This window comes from Dendrobates tinctorius, unplaced genomic scaffold (genome assembly GCF_039654945.1).
Source record: "Dendrobates tinctorius isolate UK_male_01 unplaced genomic scaffold, ASM3965494v1 ptg000104l, whole genome shotgun sequence".
Lineage (NCBI taxonomy): Eukaryota > Metazoa > Chordata > Amphibia > Anura > Dendrobatidae > Dendrobates > Dendrobates tinctorius.
The window spans coordinates 6,922,648-6,946,854 of NW_027361772.1; the positions used below are offsets into that span (position 1 = coordinate 6,922,648).

Genomic DNA, 24,207 nt, shown 5'->3' on the forward strand with positions numbered 1-24,207 from the left:
GATTGCCCCCCCATTGACTGATGTAATCGCCTTCTCATTATAGTGCCTATATAAATAATAGGACATACATCAAGAATAGTTCATCATATGGATGGATCGGATGGAACTGGTCATATTGGGCCAAATATCATCCATACATTCTGACACGTTATTCTATAGTGAGATGCTGGTGGCCAATATTAACCCTTTTGCGTTTGCATCCGCAGTGGCTAGGCGTGAAAGAATCGCCAGTAAATTTGAGCCGCTGTCCTGTCCTCACACTTTCTCTCCCTCTCGTTCTGTCATCCCCCTGTATCTCTACTCTATCTCTGCCCTCCCTCTCTCTCGCTCTCTCCTTTTTCTCCCTCCCATTCCTCCCTCTTGTTCTCTCTCAGTCTGAAATTAATACAGGCAAGGCACATTCAGAGCAGCTCCTGACTACCTTTTTCCTCTCTTTCTCTCTCTCTCTTCTCTTTCTCCCTATCTTCCCTAATTCCTGCAATCTCCCCTCTCCTCTGTCTCTTCCCATACCTCTCCGACCTTTCTCTATTATTCTTTATCTCTTCTGGGATTTTTTTATATATATATTTTATTTATTTTTTTGGTTCCTGGTAGAAAAAGAGACGCAGAGATCCCTACAGGAGGGGCACACGGGGAACAAAAAAGAAAGCAAATAACAGGACTAGAAGGGTTGCAAATTACCACTTGCCCCTGCCACTCTCACTAAATCAAGGCTGAAGAGATCTCTTCCTTCTTAGAGCCAAGAACCTCTGCAGAGCCCGGATCCCATGCAGACATGGCTGTAACCTGCACACGCTTTACAGATGAATACCAGCTGTATGAAGAGATTGGCAAGTAAGGCACCATCTGATTGCTCACCTGCAGCCGGAGCAATACGGCACCCCGTGGGGAAGGTTATCCATTGAAGCGACCCCTTGATTCTAGGTTTTTATCCATCTGCATGATTTATTTTATTTTTTTTTTTGTAAGACCAGAGGATGCAAACTAAGGCCTTCTGGCGCAGATGGGGACAAGTAGGGTGTGTGATGCAAGGGGGGTCATTGGTGCTGAGTGAAGAATTCGGTCACCCAACTCATGATGCTATTGCAGATATCTATACGTGTCTGACTACCTGTAGTACATGTTGCATTCCCCTACGTTGCAGCCCTGTATATAGATTAGCACAAATAATGTGTTTATGTCTGGGAGCCACTGCTGTGTGTCTGCGTATATTCCTTCAGGGGAGGTGATTAGATTCGGGGTGAGGTTTGGGGCGACGGGGGCTGGATGCATAAAGCTAAAGACTATTCATGGATTGCAGGGGCATTATCATAGGTGACTGGCACCCACTGCCGGGCAGAAATAACGTAGGGGGGGTGTCGGGAGGAGAAGGTTGCGTACTTGTCAAATAGCCAGGGATTATATAGCATTAATATTGATGATCCTGGGTGTACCGGTCGGTAATTGGTGAGCGATGTATAGAGCGTATTGAGTTATTGATACATCATTATTTTCCGGCTACCTATGTACAGCATGAGCTATTGGCAAAGTCTGGAAATGCAGAGACTGTCAATTAGGGATATCAGAGGGAGTATCCGAGAGTGATTGATACATCTAAAGTCTGTGGAGGACGGATTACAGCATTTATTAATTAGCGCATTCGTTTTAAAGTCAGTGATGGATATAGTTCATAGATAATGGACTTCATTACTGATAAGTAATTGTGAACTATGGATATTAATAATCTGAGTTGGATATCGATGAACAGTTAGGACGTATGGATGTGAATTATGGCCATATATGGCCATTGAACGGAGTTATTCTTCCCCGGCTACGGTATTGGATGGGTGATTTGGTACGAGTGTCTATGAAGATGAAGCTTTGATTGGCAGGTGCACTGGTATCTCTGTCCCCTGGATGCTCTCCCCCTACCTCCTCCTCCTTCTCCCGCAGGTCCTCCTGGTTTCCTGAGCGTTATTCCGCCTCCTGTTATGATGTCACACTTGGCTCTCACACGAATGAGGTTTTCAGGACAGGGCCTGTGAGATATAGGGTCAGGGAGTCACCAGGGATCCGAGACAAGAGCCATCAATGAATCAATCGCATACATCATTGAGGTTTGCAGGAGAATATGGCTAAATGTTTGCCCCAGTGCAAAGCGTCCTTAAACCAAATGCACTGAAGGATCACTGAACATGGGATTTTTAGACATGTTCTTGGCAAAATATCCAAAATCCAGGATAGGCTTTTTGTCTGTGCACCCCTGCTGTACAGGAGCGGGACTAGGTACTGTTTGGAACACCATAGCCCCAATCTGTTCTGCGGAGATGACGATGATCCAGGTGTTTCCTCATAGATGTATTAATATATGTCAGCTCGAAAACAGGGAGAAGGTAACTGTGTTGTGGGGTCAATAGAGACCTATATATAGATCCATGATGGATGAGTATGCACGAGGCCACCATACATATCTGCAGTTTCCATTGCTGTCATTGTGCTGCCACCATCCTTCTTCACACTCCGTAATATATCACTGGACTATACTCATAAGGGACTATATCCATTTCTTCAATATTTTCCATTAATCATAGGGCTAGAAAATAGGTTTCCTGCAGATATCAATACTCTGGCTTCATTATACAAGGCCTAGAAGTAATTCACATTTAAGCAATAAATATAATTATATTCAATGGTCAAGCCATTGGAAAGAATACTATAAAATGGAAAGGAACCTGTGACAGATCATGATGGCGACGATGAAGGGGATATGACTACGGTGCTGGTCATAAACATCGAACCTCTTTTGAATAATGGTTTAATTTAATTAATTAATGCATGAGGTATGCCAGTGCCTCTCACAGGAGCCACACCCTTAAAATTTAAATTTGTCTCAAATTTTTGTTGGGGACTCATTGTCTTTAATAGGGTTTGCCAAACCTCTTTGCAGTCATGAAAACTCCACAATCAGATGTTAGGACTTAAGAAAATTCTTTCCATATGTCTTTTTGTCTTCATTGCTGGTTTTGGAAAATGAAAACTTACATGCCATGGTGTCCAGAAAAAATTAATGGTCATGCTCTGTTACTGGCGGATGTTGGTGATGCCCTTGAGTTGTGTTTCTCAATCAACAGATTCCATCTATAGAAAGTTGACCTGTTACCCATATCAACATAATATTTCTTACTAAATCAGTTATATTCAGAAACGATATATGATGTATCAGTTATAACTAAGAAAATATAAGAGAGTGTTAGAGGTAAAGAACCAAAAATCACATTCAATCCTAGGTGATCTATAATAACTCCCACAATGTGACCTATAAAGGAAAAAAAGGAATCCATCTCCCAATCGATCAAAAATAAATTTTGACCCTGCTGGCCATCAGACTGGATCAGTGGTTGACTGTGTCTTATAAATAAATCTGAATCCAGATTATATATATAATAACTAGCTGAAGAGCCTGGCGCTGCCCGGGCATAGTAACTAACTGTGGTTAGTTATAGCAAATTATAATTATCCTCCATCCCATAGTTCCATGCCCATATACCCATCATACATATCCACGATCCCATAGGCCCGTGCCCATATACCCATCATACATATGATCCATCCCATAGTCGAGTGCCTATATACCCATCACACATCCTCCATCCCATAGTCCCGTGCCCATATACCTATCATACATATTCGCCATCCCATAGTCGAGTGCCCATATACCCATCACACATCCTTCATCCCATAGTCAACCATTATGACATCATAATGAGGTGCGGGGCTTGATACACACACACTTTTTCCCCATTATGTAGATAGGGGCAAAATAGTTTGGTGAATTGGAACACGCAGGGTTAAAATTTCTCCTCACAACATAGCCTAGGACACTCTCGGGGTCCAGACGTGTGACTGTGCCAAATTTTGTGGCTGTAGCTGCGACGGTGCAGATGCCAATCCCGGACATACACACATACATACAGTTGTGGCCAAATGTATTGACACCCCTGCCATTCTGTCAGATAATACTCAGTTTCTTCCTGAAAATGATTGCAAACACAAATTCTTTGGTATTATTATCTTCATTTAATTTGTCTTAAATGAAAAAACACAAAAAGAATTGTCCTAAAGCCAAATTGGATATAATTCCACACCAAACATAAAAAAGAGGGTGGACAAAAGTATTGGCACGGTTCGAAAAATCATGTGATGCTTCTCTAATTTGTGTAATTAACAGCACCTGTAACTTACCTGTGGCACCTAACAGGTGTTGGCAATAACTAAATCACACTTGCAGCCAGTTGACATAGATTAAAGTTGACTCAACCTCTGTCCTGTGTCCTTGTGTGTACCACATTGAGCATGGAGAAAAGAAAGAAGACCAAAGAACTGTCTGAGGACTTGAGAAACCAAATTGTGAGGAAGCATGAGCAATCTCAAGGCTACAAGTCCATCTCCAAAGACCTGAATGTTCCTGTGTCTACCGTGCGCAGTGTCATCAAGAAGTTTAAAGCCCATGGCACTGTGGCTAACCTCCCTAGATGTGGACGGAAAAGAAAAATTGACAAGAGATTTCAACGCAAGATTGTGCGGATGTTGGATAAAGAACCTCAACTAACATCCAAACAAGTTCTACCTCCCCTGCAGTCCGAGGGTACAACAGTGTCAACCCGTACTATCCGTCGGCGTCTGAATGAAAAGGGACTGTATGGTAGGAGACCCAGGAAGACCCCACTTCTTACCCTGAGACATAAAGAAGCCAGGCTGGTGTTTGCCAAAACTTACCTGAAAAAGCCTAAAACGTTTTGGAAGAATGTTCTCTGGTCAGATGAGACAAAAGTAGAGCTTTTTGGGCAAAGGCATCAACATAGAGTTTACAGGAGAAAAAAAGAGGCATTCAAAGAAAAAAACACGGTCCCTACAGTCAAACATGGCGGAGGTTCCCTGATGTTTTGAGGTTGCTTTGCTGCCTCTGGCACTGGACTGCTTGACCGTGTGCATGGCATTATGAAGTCTGAAGACTACCAACAAATTTTGCAGCATAATGTAGGGCCCAGTGTGAGAAAGCTGGGTCTCCCTTAGAGGTCATGGGTCTTCCAGCAGGACAATGACCCAAAACACACTTCAAAAAGCACTAGAAAATGGTTTGAGAGAAAGCACTGGAGACTTCTAAGGTGGCCAGCAATGAGTCCAGACCTGAATCCCATAGAACACCTGTGGAGAGATTGAAAAATGGCAGTTTGGAGAAGGCACCCTTCTAATATCAGGGACCTGGAGCAGTTTGCCAAAGAAGAATGGTCTAAAATTCCAGCAGAGCATTGTAAGAAACTTATTGATGGTTACCGGAAGCAGATGGTCGCAGTTATTTTGGCTAAAGGTTGTGCAACCAAGTATTAGGCTGAGGGTGCCAATACTTTTGTCTGGCCCATTTTTGGAGTTGTGTGTGAAATGATCAATGTTTTGCTTTTTGCTTCATTCTCTTTTGTGTTTTTTCATTTAAGACAAATTAAATGAAGATAATAATACCAAAGAATTTGTGTTTGCAATCATTTTCAGGAAGAAACTGAGTATTATCTGACAAAATTGCAGAGGTGTCAATACTTTTGACCACAACTGTACATGCACACACTTGAGCTTTATATATTAGATTAGAGATGAGTGGATCGATCCACAGAGGATCGAATTCGAATAGAATTTTCTAAAATGTACGGTTTCACGTGAATTCAAACATTTTGAGATTCGATTTGCAGTTCACAAAAAAAACATTTCCCACACTGCTGAAGCATCAGAGAACGTACTAACATCACTGTGTGTGGCCACATTGACATCCCCATAATGCCCTACAGCTGTGACATCTAGCGGATTATCAGACTTTGTACAGTGGTGGTCCTTACCGGGGCCATCAGATCAGCGGTTCCCAGTGGAGCACAGTTTGTATGGCAGAGACGTTTTTCATCTTCAGTCTCTCTCTTCTGTAGAGTATAAGCTCTTATGATCAGCGGGCTCCTCTTTCTCTCTCGTCTGTAGTGTGTTATCTCTTATGGTCAGCGGGGTCCCCTCTCTATCTTTCCCTCTCTTCTGTATAGTGTAAACTCTTATGGTTAGGGAGTTCTCTCTCTTCTCTCCCCGAAATGTATTCTCTGAGCAATTCCGAGCTTTTCAGTATGAAGATTTACTTGAATTTATTTACTGATAATCAAATTTGGGGGAAAGTTTGGCAAAAATGATTAATTCAAATTTCAAAAGATCGGTTCATCTCTAACGTGTGTATATGTATATATATATATATATATATATATATCATAAACACATATATATCTTCTCAATCGCTTTACTACTGCTGTAACCTGCTGCAGATTTTATAAATATATATATACTGTATATATATATATATATATACAGTATATATACACTGCTCAAAAAAATAAAGGGAACACTTAAACAACAGAATATAACTCCTAGTAAATCAAACTTCTGTGAAATCAAACTGTCCACTTAGGAAGCAACACTGACTAACAATCAATTTCCTCCTACAGCCCCCTTCACATCTCCTGGTGTACTGACCTGTCTCCTGGTAGCACCTCCAGCCACTACGCTGATAGACACAGCAAACCTTCTTGCCACAGCTCGCATTGATATGCCATCCTGGATGAGCTGCACTACCTGAGCCACTTGTGTGGGTTGTAGAGTCCGTCTCATGCTACCATGAGTGTGAAAGCACAACCAACATTCAAAAGTGACCAAAACATCAGCCGGAAAGCATTGGTGCTGAGATGTGGTCTGTGGTTCCCCACCTGTAGAACCACTCCTTTATTGAGGGTGTCTTGATAATTGCCAATAATTTCCATCTATTGTCTGTCCCATTTGCACAACAGCATGTGAAATTGATTGTCAATCAGTGTTGCTTCCTAAGTGGACAGTTTGATTTCACAGAAGTTGGATTTACTTGGAGTTATATTCTGTTGTTTAAGTGTTCCCTTTATTTTTTTGAGCAGTGTGTATATATATATATATATATATATATACACATATATATACTAGCTGAAGAGCCCGGCGCTGCCCGGGCATAGTAACTAACTGTGGTTAGTTATAGCAAATTATAATTATCCTCCATCCCATAGTCCCATGCCCATATACCCATCATACATATCCACGATCCCATAGGCCCGTGCCCATATACCCATCATACATATCCTCCATCCCATAGTTCCGTGCCCATATACCCATCATACATATCCTCCATCCCATAGTCGAGTGCCCATATACCCATCACACATCCTCCATCCCATAGTCCCGTGCCCATATACCCATCACACATCCTCCATCCCATAGTCCCATGCCCATATACCCATCACACATCCTCCATCCCATAGTCCCGTGCCCATATACCCATCACACATCCTCCATCCCATAGTCCCATGCCCATATACCCATCATACATATTCGCCATCCCATAGTCGAGTGCCCATATACCCATCACACATCCTTCATCTCATAGTCCCGTGCCCATATACCCATCGTACATATCCTCCATCCCATAGTCCCGTGCCCATATACCCATTACACATCCTCCATCTCATAGTCCCATGCCCATATACCCATCACATATCCTCCATCCCATAGTCCCGTGCCCATATACCCATCACACATCCTCCATCCCATAGTCCCATGCCCATATACCCATCATACATATTCGCCATCCCATAGTCGAGTGCCCATATACCCATCACACATCCTTCATCTCATAGTCCAATGCCCATATACCCATCATACATATCCTCAGTCCCATAGTCCCGTGCCCATATACCCATCATACATATCCGTCATCCCATAGTTCAGTGCCCATATACCCGTCATACATATCCTCCATCCCATAGTCCCGTGCCCATATACCCGTCATACATATCCGCCATCCCATAGTCCAGTGCCCATATACCCATCACACATCCTCCATCCCATAGTCAACCATTATGACATAATAATGAGCGGCGGGGCTTGCAACCTATGATGACATCAGCGTCGCCATGGCAACCATTATGACATTATAATGAGGGGGGGGGCTTGATACACACACTCTTTTTCCCCATTATGTAGATAGGGGCAAAATTGTTTGGTGAATTGGAACGCGCGGGGTTAAAATTTCGCCTCACAACATAGCTTAGGACGCTCTCGGGGTCCAGACGTGTGACTGTGCCAAATTTTGTGGCTGTAGCTGCGACGGTGCGAATGCCAATCCCGGACATACACACATACACACATACATACACACACACACAATGAGCTTTATATATTAGATATATATATATAATGGTGTAATGTTAACCTACATACAGTGGGGAAAAAAAGTATTTAGTCTTTTAGTCAGCTACCAATTGTGCAAGTTCTCCCACTTAAAAAGGTGGGAGAGGCCTGTAATTGACATCATAGGTAGACCACAACTATGAGAGTCAAAATAAGAAAAGAAATCCAGAAATTCATCTTGTCTGATTTGGCAAAATTTAGGGTATGTGCACACATTGCGGATTGTCCTGCGGACTTTTCCACATGGATTTTGCTAAATCCGCAGGTAAAATGACCTGCATTTTACCTGCGGATTTAGTGCAGATTTCCTGCAGATTTTCTGCAGATTCCACCTGCTTTTTTTACACCTGCAGATTCCTATAATGGAGCAGGTGTAAAACGCTGCGGAATCCGCACATAGAATTGACATGCTGCGGAAATGAACCCGCATCGTTTTTTGTTTTACATAGGCTACAATGGTACTGTACAACGCAGGAGAATCACAAAGTGTGCACATACCCTTATTTTTCAAATTATGGTGGAAAATAAGTATTTGGTCATTAACAAATGTTCATCTCAATATTTTGTTATATATTTGCTGGCAATGACAGAGGTCAAATGTTTTCTGTAAGTCTTCACAAGGTTGGCACACACTGTTGGTGGTATGCTGTTCCATTCCTCCATGCAGATCTCCTCTAGAGCAGTGATGTTTTGGGCCTGTCGCTGGGCAACACAGACTTTCAAATCCCTCCAAAGGTTTTCTATGGGGTTGAGTACTGGAGACTGGCTAGGCCACTCCAGGACCTTCATATGCTTCTTACGAAGCCACTCCTTCGTTGCCCTGGCAGTGAGCTTGGAATCATTATCATGCTGAAAGACCCATCCACATTTCATCTTTAATGCCCTTGCTGATGGAAGGAGGTTTGCACTCAAAATCTCACGATACACGGCCCCATTCATTCTTTCATGTACACGGATCAGTTGTCCTGGTTCCTTTGCAGAGAAACAGCCCCAAAGCATGATGTTGCCTCACCCATGCTTCACAGTAGGTATGGTGTTCTTTGGATGCACTCAGCATTCTGTCTCATCCAAACACGACGAGTTTTCTTTCTACCAAACAGTTCTACTTTGGTTTCATCAGACCTTATGACATTCTCCCAAAACTCTTCTGGATAATCCAAATGCTCTCTAGCAAACTTCAGGCGGGCCCGGACATGTACTGGCTTAAACAGGGGGACACGTCGGACACTGCAGGATCTGAGTCCCGGGCGGCGTAGTGTGTTACTGATGGTAGCCTTTGTTACGGTGGTCCCAGCTCTATGCAGGTCATTCACTAGGTCCCCCCGTGTGGTTCTGGGATTTTTGCTCACCGTTCTTGTGATCATTTTGACCCCACAGGTCATTTTTTTAGGTGACCATATACTTATTTTCCACCATAATTTGCTAAATAAATCTTGCCAAATCAGACAAGGTGATTTTCTGGATTTGTTTTCTCATTTTGACTCTCATAGTTGTGGTCTACCTATGATGTCAATTACAGGCCTCGCTCATCTTTTTAAGTGGGAGAATTTGCACAATTGGTGGCTGACTAAATACTTTTTTCCGCACGGTATTGCTTTGCCTTATGAAAGCATCAAAGCTTCCCTTGTAATCACCCAGATCCTGAGTTCGTGGTTATTTACATTCACAACTCTTACAGTAAAGAACCCTTTCTACAGTGGGACATAACACCTCCTTTCCATTCAAAAAGGTTGTTGTGTCCCAATAAACAAGCAAAAAAATTAAATAGTGAGGTAAAAATTACACATTTTGTTGACTTTAAAAAATCATATGAAATTAGGTTTAATAAAAGTGGTTGTTCCGGTCAAAGGACGTTTCCACCATTAAATCTCTAGGCTGCATTCTTTATCATCATAGTTTAGCCACCCAATTGTCTGTCCATTTTATAGCTATGCTCATTTTTATCTGTCAGTAAATTACACATCCACAGTGGAACATGGGAGCAGGAATCTATACTTGCCAGTCCGACAAATGCATTAATTTATCTACCCAATGGAAATATGTTAGTTACGGATAATTACCGCTTTATTATCAGAGTACAACTTAGCATTTCCGTAAATAAACAGATACCACTCAATAGTATATCAAGGATATTATTTTTTAATTGAAATTTGAAAGTATGAACTTTGTTTCTTATCCTCAACACGCTCGCTCATCACTATGCTGTGATGTTGGAAGACATCATGGAGTCTTCTGGTTACTCCTCGTCATATAAAATGTCCTAAGTAAGTCGTTATTGCCCTTCCCTAATATTTTTACCTCTGCCTTGGCACTGTTTCTTAACTCCAGTCTTGTAGTACCTTCTAAGATGCCATGCACTGAGGATAGTGTAAAAGGCGTGGACAATGACCATCGCGTTCCTATCCCTGGAGACTCCAATCGCGTTATGCGAAGAAGAGCGTCTTTTATAGATATTGTGATATATATATGTGTGTGTGTGATGAGTATTGATAATATAATGTAATCCATAGTGTATAGCAGTGTTGTAGGTAATGTTGGTAATGTTTAATGTATAGTGATGCAATGCATGACATAGATATGTGTCGTAATGTTTGCATAGAATGTAGGTGAAAGGTAAAGTCTGCCCAGCAACAGAATGCAGGGTCAGAGAGTCAATGTTGGAAATAGCACACAGGGGGAGGGCTTAGTGATAAGGAAAGGACTGTGTTTCTTGGTTATTTAGACAGAAGTTAGAGTCTGAAGAAGTACCAAGTGTGCAGTGCTGTCAAGGGTGAGCCACAGCATAAAGATACGTGTGGACAGGGATAGTGAGGTCTTGAAGAGAATTACTGACGAGACAGAGTGGCCTTCCACCTTTAAGGGGTCCTTGGATAGGACGACGTGCTGCAAGAAACCCAAGAGCTTGCTAGGGCTGAAGATAACACACCCAAAGAGGACTGAGAGTATGGGACCAGTGAGGGTCCCGAGCAGTAGATCCAAGGCGTTCATGGTAATAGGACGTGGAACCACTGAGTGAGTAGAGAGAAACTCGATGATTAGGACTGTATCCTAGAAGTTGGGTTGTGACGAAGTAGGGCGAAACAGTGCGTTTCACCGTCCCTGGAGTAGACTACGGTGGAAGGAAACAATGTGTGTGAAGATGCTTTTCATTGTGATGGAAACGTGCTTAAGACTGTGTACTCGCTTTTCCTTGTACATAACCCTCATCAAGTTCAATAAAGTCCCCATGTTTGAACAGAAGTCTCCTTCATTAATCTGTGAATTTCGTGTTCCTGGCCATCCAATGCCAATGGCTAAAGGCGACTTGCACGGGCGCAAGGTCTTCACTTTACCAACATCCCGACAAGACCTAGTGTATCTTTTCCTGTAAAGTGCCAGGGTGTTATGAAGTAGCAGCTTGGCCATGGCTACCGACCATGGTCGCTTTACAATAGGAAGACTCTGGATACCACATTAACAATATCTTATACCTAGTGCAGGAGCTAAGGTAAGGTGAATTTTGATTAGGCATGATTCAGACTTCATATACTTGGTGCAGATTTTACATATGGATTTTACAGACAAAAAAATTGCAGCATTTCACAGTGCTAGCAGAGTGTTTTAACTTAAAGGTTGTCCAGGTTTGGGACGTAAGTCTGCAGTCACTCTATGTTACTGCACACCTGTGAATCCTCACGGCGTGCATGGTACGGACTGTCAGGATTTTGCCGGTGCTGGAAGTGAGCAGTCTTGTGACTGCAAAGATGCAATATACTGTACATTCTCCTGACCACATTCAGATTTCACCTGTTTTGAAATTAAAAAAAACAACTGAAAAGTGCTTTAAAATCTGCAGCACCTCAATTTCTGTTGCGGAAATGTACCCTTTTTGGTGCAAATTTTACTCAGTCATTTCATTGGGGACCCAAAATTCACAGATTAAAACTATTATTCCATCATTGTCTTGTTCCGTTTTTGAAAGGGATGAATAAGTGAGGAAAATATGCTCGGATTTTAGGTGCAGAATTTCTGCAGATTTTAGTTTTTCATTTTACAAATAAAATCTACAACTCAATTGCCAGAGCTGTTATCAAATCCTTAAATCCTTGATCTGTTGAGGGTCATGAGGATTTGTGTTCAGAAATCTGTTAGAGGCCATTTTTTCCTCATGGCACACAGATATATCAGATCAAGGATACATAAATTAGCCAAACATATCTGGATGCTAGTACTTGGCCGCTTGAATTTAATTTCCGCTTCCAAGATTCGATAAAATAGCACTAATTATGATGTGGTGATTTTGACCCCGTTGTTATAGGTTTTAAATGCCAACCCGGATAAATAATAATATATGTAAAGAAGGATCTGCCACTAGATTTCACAATACAAACTGTATACAGTATGAAATAGATTGCTTGGACCTAGTGAGGCTGGTGCACTTACTTTAAAAAAAATCTTATTTCAGAATGGCTGACATTATAAATGAGTGTTTTAGGAGTCCAACATAATAATGAGAGAGCTCAGGTCTTCAGTATCCTCCCATCTAGCCTGATTGACAGTTCCTCAGTGTCCCTCTTCCCTGCTGCTGCTCAAATCTCACACTGCTCAGTACAGTACGCTAGGTGAGCAGAGATTAAATTTATCTCATGAATAAGCTCAGACTCTCTCACTCTCAAGAATATAAAAAGGGTTATACAGCCGTTCTGATATGGGCATTCAAAGTCAGTACCTCAGACCGTTCAGGTCTAATAGATTTAGATCCAACAAAACTCAGACTGCCGTGTCATGGTAACTCGGTATTGACAGAAGAATATTTATTTCGTAATGGGGCAGCTATGTCCGTCTGATTTCTAACGCTCATATCTCTGACTGATCTGTAATTCTTTTCTGCAGGTAGATGATTTATTCCATCTACCAACAACTGTATGGTAGCAGAAATGATACCGTCCCACTGAATGTCAGATGAAATACTATTAGAAGAACAGCAAACTTAAAAAATGAATGAAAAAAGTCATCAGGAAATATAGTTGGCCTTATGATCTGAAGCAAGTTCCTGAAACACACTCTGCTAGAATGGGGGGAGGCTCCTGCTGCAGACAGATATCTTACAGCCACACAGTGGATTACGAGGTAGAGGAAGGGATGAATGACTTATTTCAATGGCCTTGTAGAGAATATTGTTTTTTTTTTGTTTTTTTTTTAAATCTATCAGTTTTATTTGTCATATGACACAAAATAGAATGAAAGGAAGGGAACAGATTTAGGTAGGAGAGTTGGGATTTGTGGGGGATTTCCGATTTGCTTTTATATTTTTGTGCATTTTTGTTCTTATTGATCATTTTATTCTTCAGATTGATAATGTAATTTAACATTTTCACAGGTAGTAGCATGACCCCATCACTAGTATACTTAGGTCTCCTTATAGGACACGTACATGGGCTGGTTCAAAATGCACCTCTCAGTGATCGTGTGAGTTTCCCCCTATAATCTGTACTGTTCGTGACCTGGTCCATCCTGCTCTGCCCTTATTCACACTGTAGTCACTTTTGACACATGGTAAGGTTTTAACACTAGAGGTTAGGACCGTCTCTATTGTGGGTCACCTTGTCGCGGTGGGATGGCTTTTACACTTTTTTGATCAAAAACAATGTTTACTAAGTATCCTATGTTATTTATAAGCACTATTGCTTTTACTTATTTACTTACAGTAGGGAATATGTTAATTTGATTTGTTTAAGGAGAAGAATAACTATTTTGCGATACAACTAAGCACTCCAGCATTAGGCCTCGTTCACATGTCCTGTTTTCACATTTGAGTGCTCTCTGTGTTTTTCACAGATCACTCTCGTTCCTTTGGTTGTTCATGAGGCAATTTAAATGTCCGTGATTTTTTGGTCTGTGGATAAACTAAAACACATGTCCAATTTTGATCCAAGGGATGGATCAAAATCCACAATGCAAGTCTATGGGGTCCATGAAAAAAATGAGAAAAATTATGACATTCGGGCCAAATTGATGAAAGTCTTAGGGCTCGCTCACACTTGTGATGAAATCGGATGAGTGCAATCAGATAAAAAATTGGATTGCACTGTGCTCAATGTTAAACTATGGGGGAGGTCCCATCTGTGAGTATTTTCTCATGCCGATTCAGCATGCTGCGATTTCATCCGAGAATGGGATCGCACGCGCCCATAGATGTCTATGGGTACACTTGAAATATCACACTGCACTCGGATGTCACCTTTTTGCCAATATACAGTGTACACAGAAAGTTGCCAGTGTTGTGAGTGGGGTTATACACATAAAGCTTCCAATCAGTGGTGTGGGTGGGGTTATACACATAAAGCTTCCAATCAGTGGTGTGGGCGGGGTTATACACATAAAGCTTCCAATCAGTGGTGTGGGCGGGGTTATACACATAAAGCTTCCAATCAGTGGTGTGGGTGGGGTTATACACATAAAGCTTCCAATCAGTGGTGTGGGCGGGGTTATACACATAAAGCTTCCAATCAGTGGTGTGGGCGGGGTTATACACATAAAGCTTCCAATCAGTGGTGTGGATTGGGTTATACACATAAAGCCTTCAATCAGTGGTGTGGGTGGGGTTATACACAGGAAGCTACCAATCAGTGGTGTGGGAAGGGTTATACAGGGCTCAGCATTTGAGTACTGCTAGATCTACAACAGAGAAAACAGAGATGATTGCTGCACCCAGCAAACTAAGTGACAAATCGCTGGAATCAGGGTCTTTGTCTCTACATCATACTACTGTCAGATTACATAGCAAAAAGCTGCTGACAAATTCCCTTTAAATGAAAGATGAGATTCTGTCTTTGTCTGTACATAGTGAACCAAGTGTATTGTTCCAACTACTGCCCATATAGGATGATGGGCACCCACTGGGGGATTCACCTGTTCCCCGGTCACCTGTTCCCCGGTCGGCCAGTCCGAGCCTGTGTACCTGGTTGCATTACAGACCAGTAAAAGTGGGAAGTTGAATAATACTGTAGCACAGCACATATAAAAAAAAAAAAAGGATGGTCTTGATTTTTTAAAAGCAATTTAGCCATAATTCTGGTGTAAATTGCTTCGAAAAGTTGCAACATTTTTGTGCAACTCTGACTTGATTCAAAATTTTGAGACTTTTTCCATTTCACATCTGTTTATTCTAGCTGTGCCAAAATCGGACCCCCACCTCGCCATCAAGGCTGGCAAAAAAATCACCGGTGTAGATGAATCAGGGCCTAAGGGTACATAGTGTGCCTCCAAATGTCTATGCTGATGTTTAACAGAGGTTTAAAGAAGATCTTTCTCTATAATCTGCAGCTTGAAAGAAAAAGTGCCAAACTGTGCCACATTCCATGGAAGGCACTAAAGAGATGCTTGGACGTTGTAATGAAAGGCGATCTATTGCCCCTAACTGTCTGCTTGTTATTTCTAGGGGCGCATTCTCAGTGGTCAGAAGATGTGTGAAGCTCTGCACAGGGCATGAATATGCAGCAAAGATAATAAATACCAAGAAGTTATCGGCAAGGGGTAAGTGACAATAAAAATTAAAAATCAGTTTGCTCTGAACTAAAAGAAGAAATTCTAAAGAAAAGTGAAGGTTTAAACTGTGTAATAATTTTAGGATGAATTATAAGGTAATAGAAAACTATAATAAATAATGATTAATTAAAAGAAGTGATCAGGATGAGAAGATTTATCACTAGGATATGAACCACACGTCGTCATGATGCTGCAGTAGCCATTATATAATCCAATATATAATTGTGCGGCACTCATTATTTGACATACCCATGGGAGAAGCTCCTGCTATCCGCATGCCTCATTATCCTGGTGTAGCCTATCCAAGGGATCAAGAGGATGGATGGCACCTGGGCATGCCCAGGGTAATCACAGTACAGAGGTTGACTGCCCTGGAAAAACCTCTTTTGCGAGGTTTGCGGCTGTTCGGTCCTTCATCTTTAATTTATATGTTGTTGATATTCTGTCTTTAAGATCTGGGCTCAATGGTGACTACAAACAAACTATTGTAAAGTCACACCGCCATAACCATAGAAATGGGTAATACAATTGGTTCAACCCAATAGAAATAAATAGGAACCAAGGAAATATAAGGCTAGGGGTAAACGGATGGTAAGTCTGGCCATAGACTTCTGATGGCTGTAGGCTAGTCTATGCTTTGGGCGGATTGTTCGTGCGACATCCATCTCAGCCGACTCTCCCATACACAAGAGTGCTCGTTCTACCGAACACTTCGGCGTTCTCACAGAGAGCATAGAAGACCGACACGTCCACCAGCAGCTTATTTCAAGGAGTGTTTCAACATCTCCCAACCATCAGTCAGTCAACGCCTCTATACACATTACACCATCTGGCGAGTCAGTGGATATCGGCAAGTTCTGCCGACTTTGTTGTAATGTGTATGGGGGCCCTAACTGTTCTTCACATCTGAGCTGTCACTGTCTGTAGAATATAATAAACTAGGCACTCAATTTAAAGATGAATTTTGATGACTTTTTTTTAATGCAGCCACAGTAAAATATTTCAGCCACAAATGGCCTTCATTAATTACAGACTGAAAGCAGTGAAGTGGATTCGTGGGAATCCTATGTGCATAGGAACGACACGTATCTGTATTGTAAAGACTGTAATAAGAGGGGCATTACCGGAAACCCCGGTTGCCAAGAGTCCAAATGCATACACGTGTCTGGTAGTTACGTGGTATCCACCGCTTGTCTGTAGAACTTCTTCACTGTTTCATGACTTTCTTACAAACCGAGGTTGGGTAATCCTGCGGCTGATACAACGTGTAAAATGACAGCGACTTTCAAATTTTCCAGGTTCAGCGGATTCCCTAAAATACAACAAGAATTCGATTTGCATTGAATTGAATCTGTCATCTCTATCCCTGACCATTAAAACGGTGATACTGATGCTGTGTTTGGCTTTTATGGCACTTCTCCTTCTTTCCCTGATTTCATACAACTCATTTAAAAGGGTTATTTTGGCTTGGTGGCCACCATCTACCATAAGTGGTCAAAGGACCAGTAGAGCGTACTATATATAGGGTTGTGGACACCAAAATCTCACTGGCATAGACGTTTAAAATAAAAAAGTTTGTTTCGTGTTGACATTGTTTGAGACCTGTAACATTTTTATGTTTCGTTCCATGGAGCTGTGTGGGGCTTGTTTGTGTGCTGAGCTGGTGTTTTTATTAATATCAATTTGGAGTGCACAAAACATTTCATTTATTAGTTCATTTTTTTATTATTCACAATTTTATTGCTTTAGAATACATAACAAAAACAAACATATCAACAGGTTCAAAAGAACTAATAACTGCTGAAAAGGGAATTGTGTAGTAACATGAAAACAAACAACTCTATACAGTCTCAACAGTAGTTTACAAAAGACAATTGACATATTTCACTTTTTTAAGAGAGGAGAGGTGAGAAAAAAAAACACATTTCTGACATTTTGATTTTTTTTCCAATTATTTTATATTTTGATCATTTTGAAAGAACAAATTTCTACAGATGAAGCAACACCAAATATGTTTATTTTTAATTTTGTGATTTTTAACAAAGAAGAAGGTGGTGATGCGAGTTTTTATTTATATACTTACCTTTTTGTATTTTTTGCTTTAATTCTCAGTTCCATTAGGATACTTGAATCTGATCATACGGTGTCTTATACTATATACTGCAATACTATAGTATTGCAGTATATTATACATATCATGGTAGAGAACAAGTGCTAATATCAGCCCCAGAACCACCAACAGTACAGAAATACACCACAAGAACAACCATCAGTATATGAATCCATCGCCAGAACAACCATCAGTATATGAATCCATCACCAGAACCACCATCAGTATATTAATACAGCACCAGAGTTACCATCAGTACATGAATACAGTACCAGAATCATCATCAGTACACAAATTCAGCATCAGAACCACCATCGATACATGAATAGAGCTTCAGAACCATTATTAGTACATGAATACAGCACAAAAAACCATAAATATATAACCAGGACTGTCATAAGTACATGAATATAGTTCAAAATAGAAAGTATAAATTTGGCACTCTCTGTATGTCCAGAAAATATGAACTGTGTAAGGAACGCCTGATTCTTCCATGAATATCACTGCAATCTACTATTGAGTGGTGCTCAATCCCCATAGGCAGTAGAGACAATATTTCAAATGAAAGGAAAGAAGAAAATGGATAGCACTGACCCCATGTAGATACAATCTTCTTTTTGGTGAATATCCATATAATAATAATAATCTTTATTTTTTTATAGCGCTAACACATTCCGCAGAGCTTTACAGTTTGCACACATTATCATCACTGTCCCCGATGGGGCTCACAATCTAATTTCCCTATCAGTATTGTCTTTGGAATGTGGGAGGAAACCGGAGAACCCGGAGGAAACCCACGCAAACACGGGGAGAACATACAAACTCCTTGCAGATGTTGTCCTTGGTGGGATTCAAACCCACTGGCTAACCACTGAGCCACCGTGCTGCACGGTGCACAATAAGTGCACATCAGTGAGCAGGGAGTAAATGAGATGTGTTGCAAGGAACATCTGTTTCACATTATATAGTGCTTCAACAGGCCTTTCATTTGAGCATATGATGACTGCACAGAACCACCCCCTGTACATAAATATAGCACCGCAAGCATCATCAATACATGAATACAGCACCAGAACCATCATCATTACATGAATAAAGTAACAGAAACAACATCATAAAAAGCATCAGTACATCATTACAGTACCAAAACCACGATCAGTAAGTGAATATAGCACCAGAATCACCTTCAGTACAAGAATACAGCATCGGAACCACTAATATAGCACCAGAACTAACATCAGTACATTAATATAGTACTAGAACTATCAGAAGCCGCTGACATGTACATTTGTATAACATGGATCTAGAAATCCCAGTATGGCCTTAACAAAAGTAACGAGACCCTGGGGGTAGTTGTTATCAAACATGATCATACAACGGACCATACAGTAACCACTGGACTTATTAGATGCAGTCTGTCTAAAAAATAAACATTTATATCCAGATATCCAGGTATCTTACAGATGGTATCTTCTCTGATTAGAGTCATTCTCATCCCTTTTTCTCCATATGGTCCTTACACCATGATGACTATTTGCTCATCTCTGCAGATTTGCCTCTTCTCCGGACTTCTACAGCACATCCCAGAACCTTGCCCTTAAAAATAGCAGTGTCCTTATAATGCCTTCTGTATAAAACTATACGCTCATGCTATGCTGATGAATAATTGTCAGTCACTGGGCTCCATAAATAAAATTTAACCTCCACAATGTCCCTTCTATGATACGTTGCCTCAACACTGTCCTCTTCTATAAAACATTCCCTCCACAGTCTCCTTTATGAACTAAAAGCTCCACATTGTCCCCTCTTATGAACTACAAGTGCCACACCAGCTCTCCTGAACTACAGCTGCCACACTATCCCCCCTTATTAACTATACCTGTCACAATGTCCCCCTTATGAACTACGACATCCACACCATCCACACTTCATGCTGTTCACTTTCTACTGGTTTCCTCCATGCTCTTCTTTTCTCCACACTGCTCTATAATACTGTCCCTATATCCGTACTGTCCCCCCATGCTGCCCCTCTCCATATTGTCTTCCAAATAATGTGCCCTCACACTGTACCCCCAAGCCAACCCTCTCCATGCTGTACCCTAAATACTGTGCCCTTACACTGTACCTCCATCCCATACTGCCTCTCTCACACTATTCATCCCGGATCATACTGTCCCCTCACACTTTGCCCTTAAACTACTCAAATACAGAGCGCTTATCTTGCCCGCATCTAACACCCTCTGTGGCGCAGCAGTATCATCAGCATCATGATCTGGTGACCTCATCACAATGCTGCACTTCAACTTTGCCCTTGTACTGCCGGGGCGCTGCTCATATCTTTAATTGTATTCATGCCTAAAAGATGCAAATACTTTTTAATTCAGAACACAAGAAGTCGTGTTTTCTGAGCCAGAGTCAGTTTAGCAGCCGGTTCGAAGGACTGCTGTGGTCAATGTATGGATGTATGCATGAAAGAGGAAGAAATAGTGAATTTCTCACATCCCTTCAAGTTTGTAGTTAGAATTGCTCGGTCTTGAAAAATGAGTTATTCCCATAACACTATGCGCATATAATGGCTAAAAATAATATTCAGGAACCAGTGGCAAATTTACGGTAAAAGACTGTATATCACACAGACTGCTCTCCAAACTTACCCCCTTACCCACCACCACCCTGCGTCTATAGTTAACTCCATCTTGCTGAGCGAGCATTGTCATCTTGATATTACTATTCCCCTATGCTGCTGACAATGCTCAATTATCACTGACAGTATCAGCCTTCTTGTGTTATGCTACTATCATACTACACTGTTCAACCAGTGACTCACAAGTAACGTCTTGTCAGTGCTGTTTCCTTTTTTCTTCTCCATTAGGCCCACACAGTCCCGACAACCTCTCCCGATTACCGTAGAGTTTCCTGCTCAGACATCTTTAGGCCTTCATTTCCACAGACAACACAAGAAATTATAATAAATTCAGACCCCAGGCCAGGGTCTTAAATATATTCAGACCCCAGAAAAAAACTATAATTCTAAATACATTTAACAGACTCCAGACCAGGCCCTTAACTAATACAGAGCCCAGACTAGACCTGTAGATTAATGCAAAACCAAAGAAATGAGCTAAAATGCCATCCCACCACAACAAGGTGTATACAGACGGGATGGACCCTAACTCTTATAGTTCACCTCACAATGTGTCAACAGACATCAAAATAGATGGGGCAGAGCAGGACCGAGACCCGACTATTCCGATACATAGTGAGGTGAACTACAAGTGTCGAAATAGTGTTAACTAAGTACCCTATCTTATTTACATGTACGATTACTGATTTACATATTTACATACTTCAGTGTATACTCTAACTTTGTTTTTATCTTGGGTTCTGTCTGTTAAATGGCCACAGTGTGAATGTGCACTTAAACATTGCGTTAATGCCAACATATGTTGCGGCTCATTTCTTTGGTTTTGCTTTAGTTTCTTGTACTTTATGCAAAAAGATTGAAAAAGTAAACCGTACAATACTGCACAAAAGGCTTGGGCAGTTGTGTAAGATTGTGGAGACCATAGTAGCACCCATCATGATCATGACCATAGAACCCGACAATGAATAAAGTATACTCTCCCAAACAAAATAACCTTTTATTGAACAGAAGTCGATCACAGCTTATATTTCTTTTTCTTTATATATATTGTAAACATTCCTTAAAACAACAGATTGCTTAACAGCCTTTATTATTAACCTAAATGTATCATGATGCCAGCCTCTGGACTCCCAAAGGGCGAGTCCATCTTCAGGATGACCACTTGTAATCCTTTTTTTAAAACGCCAACCACCGGCTGTGACTTTGAATGGTGAAAACTTTACACAGAAACAAGAATCAAAATCCACATACATTATATTAAGAGTACAAACTTTTTTTTAAAGGGCGAGAGGGATGCAGGGGCAGACATACCATTGATGCAACCTGTGCAGCCGCACAGGGGCCCAAGAGGTGGGAGGCCCATTTCCACCTCCAAAACCTGGAATTATGCATTACGATGAGCTATTGGGCTGCAAAGGGCCCATATATTGTTCTTGCACAGGGGCCTTCTTCTGTTTGTTTCCGCCAGTGGCGGGGACAGCAAACTGTGTCACAAGCAGCTGGTGAAGAGGAGGCGCAAGAGGTGAGGAGCTCTATAAACCTCCCAGGCGGGGAACCAAGTACACCAAACTAGAGGAGGTGAGAAGGGGGGTACCACAACTCCCATGTGAATGAGAACAATTCCACAACCTTTTTTATTCCCATGACTAACTAATACCAAAGAAAACTAAAACCATCCAAGTACTTTCACAATGTACGTCACCTTCCCTAATTGGTTTGGCGACAGGCAAAAATTCTGCAGAGTAAGAATGCTTTTAAAAAACAGAAGTGTTAACAGTTTATTTTTTATCAATTAACAAAATGGAAAGTGAATAAAGAAAAGAAAAATCTGAATCAAATTACTATTTTTGTGTGACCGCCTTTTGCCTTCAAAACAGCATCAATTCTTCCAGTTACACTTGCACAAAGACAACAATTTTGTAGGATTATAGTCAAGTGTATGAGTAACCAATTACACCAAACAGGTGATAATAGTCATGATTTACTCATTTAGTTTCAATCACAGTCATTCATTGAAACATAACCAGGTGTGTAGGAGGCTTAAATCTTGTGAGGAACAGCCAAACTCTTCTACAAATGTGAGGTTGTGGAAGACAGTTTCATGTCACAGGTCACATGATGGCAAGTCTGAGCACAGCAATAAGACACAAGGTAGTTATACTGCATCAGCAAGGTCTCTCCTAGGCAAAGATTTTAAAGCAGACTGGGATTTCAAGATGGTTCAGTTTTTTTGAAGCAGTACCAAGAAATGGAAAATGTGGAGGACCATAGACACAGCAGAATTAAAATTAGTGCAGCAGATTAAAGACATACCATGCTTACTTTCCTTCAGAATCAAAATATGCCCAGTAGTGCCATCAGCTCAGAGCTGTTTGGAAAAGCCTCATCAGAAGTGGTCTTCATGGAAGACTTGCAGCCAAAAGGCCATATCTTTGACATTGAAACAAGGCCAAGTGACTCAACTATGCATGAAAACATAGGAACTGGGGTGTCGAAAAAATTGGGATTTGGTCCTCTAGACTGATGAGTTAAAATGTGAAGTATTTGACTGTAACAGAAAGTCTTGGATAATAGCACAGTAGTGAGTGTCTCCAGGAACAGTGAAGCATGGTGGAGGGTCCTTGAATGTTTGCTGCATCACCAATTGGAGTTGAATATGTGGTCAGGATTAATAGTGTACTTAATGCTGAGAAATGCAGGCAGATACTTATCCATCATCTAAAACTAGTAGGGAGGCGTCTGATTGGCTCCAAATTTATTCTCCAGCAGGAAAAAGACCCAAAACATACAGCCAATGTCATTAGGCCTATCGCCTCAACACATTAACCTAATCTATCCCTGTGTGGCAGAGCCAAAAGTCTTACCATAACCAGGTTCCCCGCATCATTCTCCCACATGCTTTATGCATCCATTAGCCCTCTGTGTCCGTACTGTCACACACCTAACATTATGGCTGGTCCATACAATCAGGGCAACTGTTACCACCCACCTTTCGTGTCTCCCTCTTTCCTCATAGACTGTAAGCTTGCGAGCAGGGCCCTCTTTCCTCTTGGTATTTGCTATAATCTACTGTATGTGATTATTGTTATGCTGTAATGTCTATTGTCTGTACAAATCCCCTCTGAAATGTAAAGTGCTGCGGAATATGTCGGCGCTATAAAAATAAAATTTATTATTATTATTATTATTATTATTATTAGGAACTATTTTTAGTGTAAAGAAGGACAAGGAGTCCTGGAAGCGATGATACGGCCCCCACAGAGCCCTGATCTCAGTATCTTCCAGTCTGTCTGGGATTAAATTAAAAGACAGGAGGATTTGTACAAGCGACATCCACAGATCTGTGGTTGATTTTCCGAGATGTTTGGAGCATCCTCCCTGCTGAGTTTCTTCAAATACTGTGTGCAAGTACAAGTGAACCTAGGAGAATTAGTGCTGTTGGTCACAGCAAATTTTGATAAGATTTATATTTCAGTTTTGTTCTTTCACTTTGCATTTTGCTAATTGATAAATATTAACTATTAACTTTACTAATTTTGAGAGTATTTTTTCCACACCTTCGTAAAACTTTTGCATAGCTTTGTGGCTAAAATCTCTAGGGCGGTCATGGGTAACGGCACAAACCACCCATGTTATAATCTGCCACTGTCATGTA

General features: G+C 41.2%; 1 protein-coding gene across 24 annotated transcripts in view; it reads left to right on the plus strand.

Annotated features, from left to right (window-relative positions):
* Positions 1-339: 339 nt before the first annotated feature.
* CAMK2B (calcium/calmodulin dependent protein kinase II beta) overlaps positions 340-24,207 on the plus strand; it is a 179,406-nt gene continuing 155,538 nt past the window's right edge. For 10 of the 24 annotated variants that reach the window (XM_073588675.1, XM_073588668.1, XM_073588665.1 and 7 more), the window contains exons 1-2: positions 357-834; positions 15,692-15,786. In XM_073588675.1, the coding sequence (XP_073444776.1) occupies positions 776-834; positions 15,692-15,786 (154 nt within the window). In that variant the 5' untranslated portion in view covers positions 357-775. Of the gene's footprint in view, positions 835-15,691; positions 15,787-24,207 lie in introns of all 24 variants that reach the window. The other 14 variants (XM_073588651.1, XM_073588661.1, XM_073588659.1 and 11 more) reach the window with 7 other exon arrangements.